The sequence below is a fragment of the Mobula hypostoma genome, chromosome 1 (assembly GCF_963921235.1).
Source record: "Mobula hypostoma chromosome 1, sMobHyp1.1, whole genome shotgun sequence".
NCBI classification, from domain to species: domain Eukaryota; kingdom Metazoa; phylum Chordata; class Chondrichthyes; order Myliobatiformes; family Myliobatidae; genus Mobula; species Mobula hypostoma.
In genome coordinates this window covers 177,583,178-177,597,158 of record NC_086097.1, presented here as the reverse complement: position 1 = coordinate 177,597,158, position 13,981 = coordinate 177,583,178, and the positions used below count along the sequence as shown (strand labels likewise).

General features: G+C 43.8%; 1 protein-coding gene across 1 annotated transcript in view; it reads right to left on the bottom strand.

Moving 5' to 3' along the window:
* Positions 1-2,533: 2,533 nt before the first annotated feature.
* Positions 2,534-13,981, bottom strand: part of LOC134352777 (cadherin-2-like) — a 210,090-nt gene continuing 198,642 nt past the window's right edge. The window contains exon 16 of the mRNA XM_063060225.1: positions 2,534-3,948. Within this exon, the coding sequence (XP_062916295.1) occupies positions 3,739-3,948 (210 nt within the window). The 3' untranslated portion in view covers positions 2,534-3,738. The remainder of the gene's footprint in view (positions 3,949-13,981) is intronic.

The following is a 13,981-nucleotide window of genomic DNA, read 5'->3' as shown; positions in this document are numbered from 1 at the left end:
CCACTGTAGAGGAGGCTGCATTGGGGGCACAGGAGGGCTGTCCCCTTCTATAGCTTGCATTGTGTATTTGTCCCTTAAACACAATAATCATGTCTGATTCCACACCTCCTCTTGCAGTGAGTTCCACATATTAATTACTACCTGTGTAAAAAAATCTTGCCACTCGGATCCTTTCACTTTAAGTCTACGCCCTCGTTTCTGATTCTCCCTTGACAATCAGCAAAACAATGACGAGAATCAATGCCTCCCATAATTATACCTCTATCAGGTCATACCTCAGACCTCTTCATTACAGGGAAAACAAACCCAGCCTATCCATTCTCTCCTCGTAACTCAAGAACCCTAATCCAATCAATATCCTCTGCATTCTCTCCAGCATAATCATATCCTTCCTATGGGCTAGATCAGCACAGAATGTTCCTCTCAAACATCAATCCAATTCCTTTTCGAAGTAAAAACAGGAAATATTGTAGATAATCAACAGGCATCTTTAGAGAAAGGAAGTCCGTTCTTGATCATTGATAACTCCTCACTCTCCCAGATACTGCCTGTACTGCAAAGTATTTGCATTAAATTTGATTTAATTCAAATTTTCAGCACCTAGATTTTTTTTTATTTGTAATCTCTTTTAAAAAATCGCATTTGCCAGTTTTTAACGTTCTTGTTCAATGTATGGAATTACTAGCATTCCACATCATCCATGTCAATGGAGATCTCTCGTGCACTGCATTCAGTGCTGGATAACCTTGCTATTCACTGAGTGTAGCTCAGCCTTCATCACCACAGCACAAAATAAGCTTGGTATTAGCAGCACGGCTTGGTATAGCAAATGCTCTGCACATAACCACAAGAAGCTGCAGAGTTGTGGGCACAGCTCCGATCAAGATAGGAACTAGCTTCCACTCTATGGACTCTGTTTACACTTCTCACTGCCTCAGTAGACAGCAAAATCAAAGACCCCGTCCATCCAGGACATTCTCTCTTCTCTCCCCATCCCACCAAGCAGAAGATACAAAAGCCTGAAAGCACATATCACCAAGTCCAAGGATAGATTCTATTCAAGATGGACTCTTGACCTCAACCTACTGTATTATGAACTTTCACTGTGTAAGCTGTACCTTTTCTGTGGCTGCTATACTGTATTTAACTTGTTCTATGCTCAGTGCACCGTGTAATGATCTGACCTGAATGAAAGCATGCAAGACAAGCTTTTCACTGTATGTGTGACAATAATAAATCAATTCCAGTATTAAAATAAACTCACCTCAACACCCAGGACCTTGGTCTTGGGGCCCTTATCTGCAACTGGCCGACTGCCGTCTTGCACTGGTCATAGCATTTCATCCACCCCACTCCCCAGGGTTGTCTGGGCAGTCCCTGCTCTACTCTGTGCGGCTGGATACAGCACCAACTCTATCTTTAACAACGTGAGATTGAGCACAGGAAAGAGATGGCAAACTGTGTGTTATGGCATCCGAGCAGCAATCAGCAGGACAGAAGAGCTGCTTGTTGACTCGGAAGTGGAGGGTGGGGGAGGGCTGACCAAAACCATGTACTCATGGAAGGAGCAGCTGTAGAGATGGTCAACAGATTCAAGTTCCTTGGCATCCACATCACCAGCAATCTCACCTGGACCCTCCATGTTGAAAAGATTTGACAAGTCCACAAGAATTCTTTCGAACAAATCTCTATACAGAAACATTATAGACAGCATCCTGACAGGTTGCATCTCAGCCTGGTGTGACAACTACTCTGCTCTGGACTGACAGGACCTTCAGAGTGTTAAAGCACTGCCCTTCCTATCACAGGCCTGTCACATCCTTCCACCCAGTCCTTTTTCATCCGGTGAGGAATCAGTGAGGAAGCCTGCTACCCTGGCCATTCCCTTTTCTCTCTACCTTCCAGCAGAAGATGCAGGTGATTGAAAGACAAGATTCCAGAACAATTACTTCCCCGCTGCTATCACACTCCTGAACTGATCACAACTTTTATGCACCTCCCCTTTCCACGTTGCCTCCTTCTTAAATCCTTCATTTTGCCTCTTCCATTTTGTCTTCTCCCCCCCCCACCCCATTGGGCAGAAGATATGAAAGTGTGAAGGTACAAGGATCAAAGACAGCTTCTATCCTGCTGTCCAGAGACTATTAAATGGTCCATATGATAAGATGGACTTGACCTCACAATCTACTTCGTTATGGCCTTGCAGCTTATTGTCTGTCTGCACTGCACTTTCTCTGTAAATGTCACACTTTATTCTGAATTCTGTTATTGTTTTTCCCTTGACTACCTCAATGCATTGTGATGAAGTGATCCAGATGGATGGCATGCAGAACAAAGCTTTTGACTGTACCCTGGCACGTGTGACAATACTAAGTCATATTTACAGCTTATTCACCCTCTATGTTGGTCTTCTGGTCACACAGTAGATCTTTCACTTTGTTCCACATTCTAGAAGCAACAATGAGGCTGTAAAATGATAAATGTAAAATTCTTCAGATATGTTCACAAAATAAAGCCAACAGCAAAAAAAAATCAAAAAAGTAGCCTTTAATTTATTTCAGGGGCAGAGGTGCAATACTCCAGGTGCACGAAAATTGCCAACACCATTGCTACTCCCTCTTGCTTCATTAATTAGTGCTCCAGCTACAACCCCACCCCTGTTGCTTTTTGGTACAAATTATGTAAAATGCTTGTGCTAGTTAAGAATTACAAAGAAAATAGTCATCATTGTCATGGTCTATCTACGTCTCAAATCGGTCAACAATCATGTTCTCCAGAAGTGTTTTCCATCGCTAGGTTCACCCAGTCAGGGGAAAAACATGCAACAAAAATTCCTTGGAATCGCTCAATTTTTTTTTTCTTTTTGAAATTTTTTTTCTCAAACATGTCCCGAAGATCTTGTCGACTACAGCTTTTAACATTATGTACACTTTCATTTTATACAGTGGATTTAAAACAAAAAAAACAACCAAAAAGAAATGTCAGTATCAGGTCTTGGCTTGAGTCTGGAACACAAACTCTTCCTCCCAAATGTAAACTTCTGCTCCCAACCCCAAACCCCATCGAGAAGACAAAATCTAAAAGGCCCCATTATAAATCCAGGCGGTGATCTCCACCATTTAACTCTCTACTCAACCCAAGTTAAACTTTAGCACTTCCAAAACAGGAATCCGATGGATCACTGGCTGACCTTCCACGCTTAATAAAACGGACAGCAGGTTTACGAAATTTGGTGTTCTTAGCATCTTTCTTAAAACTAAAAAAAGCAGAGAACAGCTCATTATTTCCTAAACCATGTTTTCCCCCATCCCCATTTTCACCTGAGGAGGGGCAGCAGAAAAAAAAGAGATAATCACTTCAAAAAATGTCACAGTTATTGTTAAAGCATGTAAATTAACTCTAATGAATCAGATCAAAAAGTGTACAAAAAGGCACAACGTCCCAGTGCTTCTGTACTTTGAAGTTCAAGTGTGACAGAGCTCTTATAACCAATTAATTTCTCTCCTTAAAACAGTGTCAATTTACCGATTATCCCGCTGATGCAAACTTTGCAACCTACACCAAAGCTTTTGACAAGCGCCTGTTATAACTGACTAGTGAGTTAAAGCCTAGCCTTTACCTCGTGAGTGTGATGTGTATGTATGTTTGTTGCTTCTGCTGGGAATAAATCGGTTAAAAGTTCGTAGTCAGCAACATTTGATCCCGGTGGGGTGGGGGGGAGGGGGAGGAACCAAGGCCCTAGAGGTCACTGCCTCCGCCATACATGTCCGCCAGCTTCTTGAACCGTGGCCCCCAGTCATTCAGGTAATCGTAGTCCTGGTCTCCACCAGAACTCGTGGAGTTGAGGGAGCTCAATGATCCTGCTGTGGAACCACTCCCCTCGTAGTCGAACACCAGCAGTGAGTCATAAGGAGGTGCAGTGGGATCGTTGTCTGCTGCCTTGAGACCCTGTGACATTTAAACAAAAAACTGCATTAGGTTACTGTGTGGGACTGAGTCACCCATAAGATCGAAACTAAGGCTGTGACTCACGCCGGCCAAGTTTCCCAACTAAGCTAGTCCCATTTGCCTTTGTTTGACCCCCATCCCTCTAAACTTCTCCCATCTGTGTACCTTTACAATTTTGTAATTGTACTCGCCTTTACCGTTTCCTCTGTGCATAAGCTCTGTGAAAAGCTTGCCCCTCAGGTCCCCTTTAAATCTTCCCTCTCTCACCTTAAACCTGTGCCCCCCCCACCCAATGAAAACATTGATCATGTACCTTACCTATACCCCTCCTATCAACCTCTAAAGCTCAACCTTTAGCTTCCTATGCTAGTCCCGAATGCTGCATTTGGCTCATATTGCTCTAAACCTTTCTTATCCATGTACCCATTCAAATGTCTTTTTAAATATTGTAAATCAGTCCCTATACCACATACCACACCATCCAACCCCCTCTTGTCCATGTACTTATTCAAGTGCTTCTTAGTTGATATTATTATCCCTGCCTCAACCATTTCCTTTGGCAGCTCATTCCTTATACTCACCATGGCCTGTGTGAAAAGTTGCTGTTTAGGTTTGCTTTAAATCCCTCCCTTTTCACCTTATGACCTCTTAGTTTTAGACTCTTATCAAAAAAGACTGTGACCATTCACCTTATGTATATCCCTCATTATTTTATAAGCCTCTCTAAAGTCACCCCTCTTCTTCAGCACAGGGAAAACCATCCTAGCCTATCCAGGCTCAAACCCGCCTATCCAGGCTCAAACCTACCAGTCCAGGCAACATCCTAGTGAATCTTTTCTGCAATTTCTCTGGCTTAATCACATCCTTCCTTTTGGATGGAGACTGGGACTGCATACAATATTCCACACATGGCAATGCCCTTTACAACTATAACATGACATCCCAGCTCCTGTCCCAATACTCTGTCCGATGATAAACACAACTTTCTACAATGTTGAAAATCTTCAGCAGCACACACTAAATGCTGGAGAAACTCAGCATCCATGGAGGGAAATAAAGAGGTTAATGCTTTGGGCTGAGCCTTTCATGAGGACTGGAAAGGAATGGGGCAGAAGCCAGAATAGGGTGGAGGACAGGAAGGAGTACAAGCTGGCAAGATGACTGAGGAGACCAGGTGAGGGGGAAGGTGTAAATGGCAGGATCTCCCAGTGGCTGCCATTTCAATTCAACTACCCATTCTGTCCATGGCTGGCTCTATTGCCATGAGGGCACCTCTTCTCTTCTTCCAATTGCCCATCACCTCCCTCCTTCCCTTTCTTTCTTGGCCCACTATTAGATCCCTCCTTCTTCAGCCCTTTACCTTTTCCGTCTATCACCTCGCATCTTCTTAATTCATCCTTCCCCTCCCCAAACTACTCCCCCTCCCCCTCACCTGTTACCAGCCAGCTTGCACTCCTCCCCTCCTCATCCTGGCTTCCCCCTTCTAATCCTGATAAAGGGCCTTGTCCTGAAACGTTGACTGTTTATTCTTCTCTATAGCTGCTAATTGACTTACTGGGTTCCTCCAGCATTTTGTATGTGTCGTTCTGTCTGAAAGTAACTACCCGGGTGAGAAAGTCAGGGCTAATTCTATAATCTGTAACAATGAAGTATGTTAAACATTGGAAAGTATCAAGTGTTTTCTACTTTCCTGGAACCATGCCCTGCTGCTCATTTCAGGATATGAAAAGCAGACCTTTGTAAAGTCACTCATCAAGTACCTTTCAGAACTCCACTGCTCGAAACAGCTATTAAAACCTGCATCAGATACCAACTGGTAAACTGTGTATCGTTCAACAGCCTTTTATGGAGAGAGACTGTGGAGCAGTCCTGGAATTTTCACTCCATGCCTCAGCTCTCTCTCCATTATTGGAAAAGGCGGCTGATATTTTCCAGTGAGTCAAACACAATGCTCAGTGCTTCCTTCCTAATTTATCACAACTCAGGAGACCATTCAGCCCACAAGGGTCATGCTGTGCAGAATCTGCTGTCCAATTGCTCCCATTGCCCATGGCTGCGGCAACTCATGCAATCCGGTGCAACGTGGCTTGATAAGGCAATTGCTCTGCCTGTGAATGCAAGAAACTGCAGAAGGTTGTAGATACTGTTCAGCACATTGTGGACATCAGCCTCCTTCCCATGGACGCTGTCTCAGTAAAGTAGCCAACACAATGAATATTCCCCATCCACCACAGACATTCTCTGTCCTCCACTCAGCAAGCAGAAGACACAGAAGCCAGAAAGCAGACATCACTAAAATCAAACACAGCTTCTAACCCACTACTGAATGATCCCCTCGTATATAGGACGAGCTCCGGATCTCATAATCTGCCTCATTATGACCTTGCACCTCACTGTCTGCCCGCATTGCACTCTGTGACTGTCACACCTCGTTCTGTTATTGTTCTTCCCTTGTTCTACCTCAAAGCACTGCTGTAATAAATGGTCTTTATGGATGGCATGCAAAACAAAGTTTTCACTGTTCTCGCTAAGTGATAATAAACCAATTTACCCCAGCAAAAGCCCATCAACTCCCCTTTGGCTCACTTTGGGATTTACCTGCTCTAAGTCACCTCATCTCTGGGATACAATTAGCTGACCGGGCATGCTGAGGGAGCTCTTGCGGCAACAGGGAGAATATTTCAAGTACCCAAGCAACAGTGGAGGTTTGCACTGAATCCAGGAGCTATAACGCAGCAGGACACTGTACTACCCTGTTCCAGACAAATCACAGTAAGGCCAGGAGCTATAACACAGCAGGACACTGTGCTACCCTGTTCCAGACAAATCACAGTGTCAAGAGCTATAACACAGCAGGACACTGTGCTACCCTGTTCCAGACAAATCACAGTAAGGCCAGGAGCTATAACACAGCAGGACACTGTGCTGCCCTGTTCCAGACAAATCACAGTAAGATACAATTATGATACAAGGCAAATAGGATGGAATGGATATGGTAGGCCGAAGTGCCTGTTTCTGTGTGGTTCAACTCTATGACTATGAAATGAACTGAACCCTCAATACACAAGCTGGTAGAGCAATTTTTCACTTAAAGGTGAAATACCATCAGCTGTTAGAGATGGTCAACGGGACACTTGAGGACATTATTAAAGTCTCTACAGAGTCTTTCCAGATAGTGGAGGGAGGGAGCAGTCCACAGAGACAGAAGAAAACCCAGCAGTGCTTTTTTTTTGATCAGAGAAGATGAAGCTGAGAATTAATCTAAGCACTCAAAACCGTGAGGGACTTGGCTGCAGTAGAGGAGAAACTGCCTGCAGCTAGACTGAGGTGATACTATGAGCACTACAGTATAGCCCCGCATTCCTGCACAGTCACGCCATCTTATAGCCTCTTAAATGTCACTGTTGTATCTGCATCCTCCATCTCTGACACTTCACACTCCTAGTAAAAAAAATACTTGACCTACACTTCCTTTAAACTTTTGCCCTCTCACCTTAAATGCATGTCCTCTAGTACTTGATATTTCTATCCTGGAAAAAATATTCTGACTCTGTGTCTATCATCATTTTATAAATATCTGTCTGGTCTCCACTCAGCTCCTGATGCTCCAGGGAAAATAACACAAGTTTGTCCAACCTGTCCATATAGCTCATGTCCCCTAATCCAGGCAGCACCCTAGTGAATCACTTCAGGACCCTCTACAAAGCCTCCACATCTTTTCTGTAATGGAGTGACCAGAATTACTCTTGTCTCCTTTGAACAGAAAAGTCTAAGCAGAGAATATAAACACTCCAAAACCAGGAAAATGAGGACATTTTGATGGGGACCTGGAACTCACTACCTAAGAGGATGGGAGGTACAGAAATTCTCTCCATAACTAAAGACCATCTGAATAAGCCCAGAAAATAATAGCCACAAATAAGTCCTCTAGAAACACTGGGGTGACAACTGCCAGGATCAGGAACAAAGAATACACTGTCAAGAAACTCAGCACATCAGGTAGCACCTGAGGCAGAAGAATTGCTGATGCTTTGGGTCAAGACTGCCCTGACTGGATCTCAACCCAAAACAACAACCATCTCTTTGCCTCCAGAGAAGCTGCTGCTTAACACTCCCAGTTCCTCCAGCAGGTAGTTTTATGCCCTTCCAGGTACAGAGTGGAATTGAGTAGCTGGGAATGGTTAATAAAACCATAAGACATAGGAATAGAATTAGGCCATTCAACCCATCGAGTCTGCTCTGCCATTCCATCATTGCTGATTTATTATCCCTCTCAACCCCATTCTGCCTTTTCACCATAACCTTTGATACCCTGACTAATCAAGAACTAATCCGATTTAAATATATTCAATGACTTGGTCACATGTGGCAATGAATTCCTCAGATTCACCACTCCCTCACTAAAGAAATTCCTGCTCAGTTGTTCTAAACAGACATCTCTCTCGTCCAGGGGTTCCCAACCTTTTTAATGCCATGGACCAATACCATTAAGAAAGAATCCGTGGAGCCCAGGTTGGCAACTCCTGCTCCAGTCTGAAGCTGTGCCCTTTGGTCCTGGAATCACCCACAATAGGAAATATCCTCTCTATGTCCATTTTCTCCAAAGCTTTCAAAGTTTAAACTTCAAAGTAAATTTGTTATCAAAGTACATGTCACCATATACAACCCTGAGATTTATTTTCTTGCTGACATGCTCAATAAATCCATAGAATAATAACCATAACAGAATAAATAAAAGAACGCACCAACTTGGGCAATCAACCAATGTGCAAGATTCAACAAACTGCAAATACAAAAAGAAAGAAATAATAATAATAATAATAAACAAAATAAGCAATAAATCTTGAGGTCATGAGATGAAGAGTCCTTGAAAGTGACCCCATTGGTTGTGGGACAATTTCAATGATGGGGCAAGTGAAGTTATCCTCTTTGGTTCAAGAGGCCAATGGTTGAAGTGTAGTAACTGTTCCTGAATCTATCGGTGAGTCCTGAGGCTCCTATACCTACTTCCTGATGGCAGCAATGAGAAAAGAACATGTCCTAGTTGGTGGAGGTCCCTTATGATGGATGCTGCTTTCCTGAGACAGGGTTTCATGTAGATGTGCTCAATGGTGGGGAGGGCTTTACTGGTAATGGACTAGGCCTTATCCACTTCTTTTTGTAGGATTTCTAGTGAGATCCACGCCTCATTCTTCTAAACTCCAGCAAGCACAGGCCCAGAGCCATTAAACAATTGTAAGGGGGTTTCGTCTTTTATGTTACTGTGGAGGCTAATTAAAATGGCTTCTTTGTTACGTTATACTTAGGAATGCTTCTTTGTTATGTTAAACTCTGAGAAAGTTCTTCCCGCTGGCAGTTTGTTGAATCACGTTACTGATAAGATGATGTTATGAACCATTTGGGATAGTTGTTATGGTTTTGGTGTATTTGAAGATACTGTATGCGCGGGGTTTTGGGGAAGAAGGCGGGAGAGCGAGACAGAGGATGGACGAGGTGCTGTGAGTCCGCTAACGGGGTCGGACCCCGAGCGGGACGTTCGGCGAGGAGACTGAGACAGACTCGTGTGGAGTGTCTGGTCGACCACCATTGTTGGTCCCAGGCGGCCGGTCGAGGTGGTCCGAGGGGTCGCAGGGTGAAGAAGGTGGTCCTTGAGCTCCAACTGTTTTGTGCACGAAGAGATTGAACTTTGATAAGTGTGGCGCCTTTTATTTTCCTTTTATATTTTATTCTCTATTAATTATATAGTTCCAGTAATATCTATAAACTGTAAATCATTTAGTCGTATCTGGTGTATTGTCTGTTATTTGGGCGGGGTGGGGTACATCACACAGCATCCACACAAACTAATTACCCAGTTTGGCGGGGCCGAGGGCTGTTTCCCTAGACGACAGCGAGCCGAGCGACCCTGAGGGTGGCCAAGGGGGCTACACAGTCATCATACATTAACCATTTCATCCCTGCCATCATTCTCGTGAACCTTCTCTGGACCATCTCCAATGCCTGAACATCTCACAAAACTCCATTGTACTTGACTTCCTTACCACCGACCTACAAGTTAATAGTCATAGTCATACTTCATTAATCCCGGGGGAAATTGGTTTTCATTACCGTTGCTCCATAAATAATAAATAGTAATAGAACCATAAATAGTTAAATAGTAATATGTAAATTATGCCAGTAAATTATGAAATAAGTCCAGGACCAGCCTATTGGCTCAGGATGTCTGACCTTCCAAGGGAGGAGTTGTAAAGTTTGATGGCCACAGGCAGGAATGACTTCCTATGACGCTCAGTGTTGCATCTCGGAGGAATGAGTCTCTGGCTGAATGTACTCCTGTGCCCACCCAGTACATTATGTAGTGGATGGGAGACATTGACCAAGATGGCATGCAACTTAGACAGCATCCTCTTTTCAGACACCACCGTGAGAGAGTCCAGTTCCATCCCCACAACATCACTGGCCTTACGAATGAGTTTGTTGATTCTGTTGGTGTCTGCTACCCTCAGCCTGCTGCCCCAGCACACAACAGCAAACATGATAGCACTGGCCACCACAGACTCATAGAACATCCTCAGCATCGTCCAGCAGATGTTAAAGGACCTCAGTCTCCTCAGGAAATAGAGACGGCTCTGACCCTTCTTGTAGACAGCCTCAGTGTCCTTAGACCAGTCCAGCTTATTGTCAATTTGTATCCCCAGGTATTTGTAATCCTCTACCATGTCCACACTGACCCCCTGGATGGAAACAGAGGTCACCGGTACCTTAGCTCTCCTCAGGTCTACCACCAGCTCCTTAGTCTTTTTCACATTAAGCTGCAGATAATTCTGCTCACACCATGTGACAAAGTTTCCTGTCGTAGCCCTGTACTTAGTCTCATCTCCATCGTTAGGGCTTTAGGGAAGCCTACACAAGGACTCCCATGTCCTTTTGCATCTCGGATTTTTGAATTTTCTGCCCATTTAGAGAATAGTCTACATTTTTGTTCCTTCTACCAAAGTGCATAACCATACACTTGTTGACACTGTTTTCCACCTGCTGCACCTTTGCTCACTCTCCATATCCAAGTTCATCTGCAGCTTCCCCTGCTTCCTTGGCACTACTTGACCCTGCACCTGTCTTTGCATTGTCCACAAATCTGGCCACAAAGCCCTCAATTTCATCTAAATCACTGGCATATAATTTGAAAATAAGCAGTCCAAACACAGACACCTGCACACACCACTAGTCTCCAGCAGCAAACCTCAAAAGGCCCCATTTATTACCACTCTTTGCCTCTTATCAGTCAGCCAATTTTCTACCCATGCTAGTATCTTTCCTGTAATGTCATGGGTGCTTATCTTGTTAAGAAAACTCATGTGCGACACTTTGTCAAAGGCCTTCTGAAATTCCAAGTAAACAACTTTCACTGAGTCTTTGTTTACCTCGCCGGCTGTTTCCTCAAAGAATTCCAACAGATTTATCAAGCAACATTTCCCCTTAAGAAACCATGCTGAATTGGGCTACTTTATCATGTGCCTCTAAGTACCCGAAACCTCGTCCTTAATACTGGACTCCAAACATCTTCCCAAACATAGAGGTCAGGCTAAATGGCCTATAATTCCCTCTGTTCAGCCACCCTCCTTTCTTAATGATTAGAGTGACCTTTGTAATCTTTCAGTCCTCCAGAACCTAGTGATTCTTGACAGATCATCACTAATGCCTCCACAATCTCTTCAGCCACCTCTTTCAGAACCTCAGTGTGCAGTCCATTGGGTCCCGGTAATTTATCTACCTTCAGACCTTTCTTCTTCCCAAGCATTTTTTTCCATCATTTCTCTGTCCCCATTACTACCTCTCCAGCATCTTCTTCCAACAGTACGATACTTACTCTCACCTCTCCTTTACTTTTCATATATCTAAAAAAAAATTTCGCATCCTCTTTGATATTATTGGCTAGCTTCACATTTCATATTTCCTCTTCTTAGTTTTTCAGTTGCCTACTGCTGGTTTTTTAAAGCTTCCCAATCTACTAACTTCCCACTAATTTTCGCTCTTATACGCCCTCTCTTTTGTATTTATATTGGTTTTGACTTTCTTTGTCAGCCATGGTTTAGAATACTTCTCCTTTGGGATGTATCTACCTGCATCTTCCGAATTGTCTCCAGAAGCACCAGCCATTGTTGTTCTGCCGTCATCCTTGTTAGTGTCCCCGTCCAATCATGTTTGGCCAGCTCTTCTCTCGTGCCTCTGTAATTCCCTTTTCTCTATTATAACACTGATAGGTCTGATTTTCTCTTTTCCCTCTCAAATTGCAGGGTGAATTATATAATATTATGATTAATGTTTCCTAAGGGTTCCTTTACCTTAAGCTCCCTAATCAAATCTGGTTCATTACTTAACACCCAATCCAGAATTGCTTTTTTCCTAGTGGCTTCAATCACAAGCTGCTCTAAAAAAAGGCATCTTGTAGGCATTCTCCAAATTCCTTCTCATGGGATCCAGCAACATTCTGATTTTCCCCATCTACCTGTAGATTAAAATTCCCCATGATTACTGAAATATTGCCCTTTTAACATGCCTTTTCTATCTGCTGTTGTAATTTGTAAACAACATCCTGCCTGCTATTTGGAGGTCTGTTTGCACTCTCATCAGGGTCTTTTTACCCTTAACTCTACCCACAAGTATACTATATCTTCCTATCCTATATCACTTCTTTCTTGGGATTCGATTTCATTTTTTTTAAACCAATGGAGCCACCCACCCCCACTATCTACCTGTTCGTCCTTCTGATACAATCTGTATCCTTGGATGTTAAGCTCCCGACTATGATCTGCTTTCAGCTACGGCTGAGTACGACTTGTAACTAGCAATCTCTAATTGTGCTACAAGGTGATTTACCTTATTCCTTTTACTGCATGCTCTTAAATGTAACACCTTAAGTCCTGCATTCATCAGATTTTTCGATTTTTTACTCATGTTACACTTCAACTTATCCCACTGACTGCTATTCTGCTGTATCATCTGCCTGTCCTTCCCCACACGCTCACTACATAATGCATCTACTTATACGTCAATCGCCAATAGTGTGGTTCCCATTCCCTTTAAAATTAGTTTAAACCCTCTCCAAAAGCTCTAGCAAACCTGCCTGCAAGGATATTGGCCCTCCTGGGGTTCAGGTATAACTTGTCCATTTTGTACAGGTTATACATTTCCCTAGAAGAGATCCCAATAATCCAGAAATCTGAAACCCTGCCCCCGAAGCAATTCCCCAGCCACTCATTCATGTGCCAAATCATCCTATTCTTATCCTTACTGCCATTTGGCACAGGCAGCAATCCAGAGATTACTAACCTGGAGGTCCAACTTTTCAGCTTTCTACCCAAATCCCTAGTATTCCCTTTTCAGGACCTCCTCACATTTCCCACCCATGTTCTACCATGACTTCTGGCTGTTCACACCCTCCTCCTTTAGAATGATGTGGACCTTATCTGAGACATCCCTGTCCTTGGCAATTGGGAGGCAAAATACCATTCGGATTTCTTTACCATGACAATGGGATCATGTCTATTCCCCTAACTATGGAATCCCCCATCATTACTGCTCTCCTCTTCTCGCCTCTTTCCTTCTGAGCTACAGTGCTAGACTCAGTGCCAGAGAGCTACTCTCTGCAGCTTCTCCCTGCTGCACCACCCCCCCCCAGCCCGTAACAGTATCCAGAGCAGAATTTATTATTGAGGAGACCAGTTACAGGGCCACTCTGCATTGGCTACCCATTTCCTTTTCCCTCCCTTAACAATCATCCAGGTACCTGCCTCCTGTGACTTAGGGGTGACTACCACCCAGTAGCTCTTATCTATCTCCTCCTCATTCTCCTGTATGAACCAAGGGTCATCGAGCTGCAGCTCCCGTTCCTTAATACGGTCTATATGGAGTTGCAGCTTGGTGCACATCGTGCAGATGTAGTAATCAGGGAGACTGGAGGTCTCCAAATGTTCCCACATCTCACACAAGGAACATACCACTAACTCTAGGCCTGTTCTCGGTGAACTAGCAA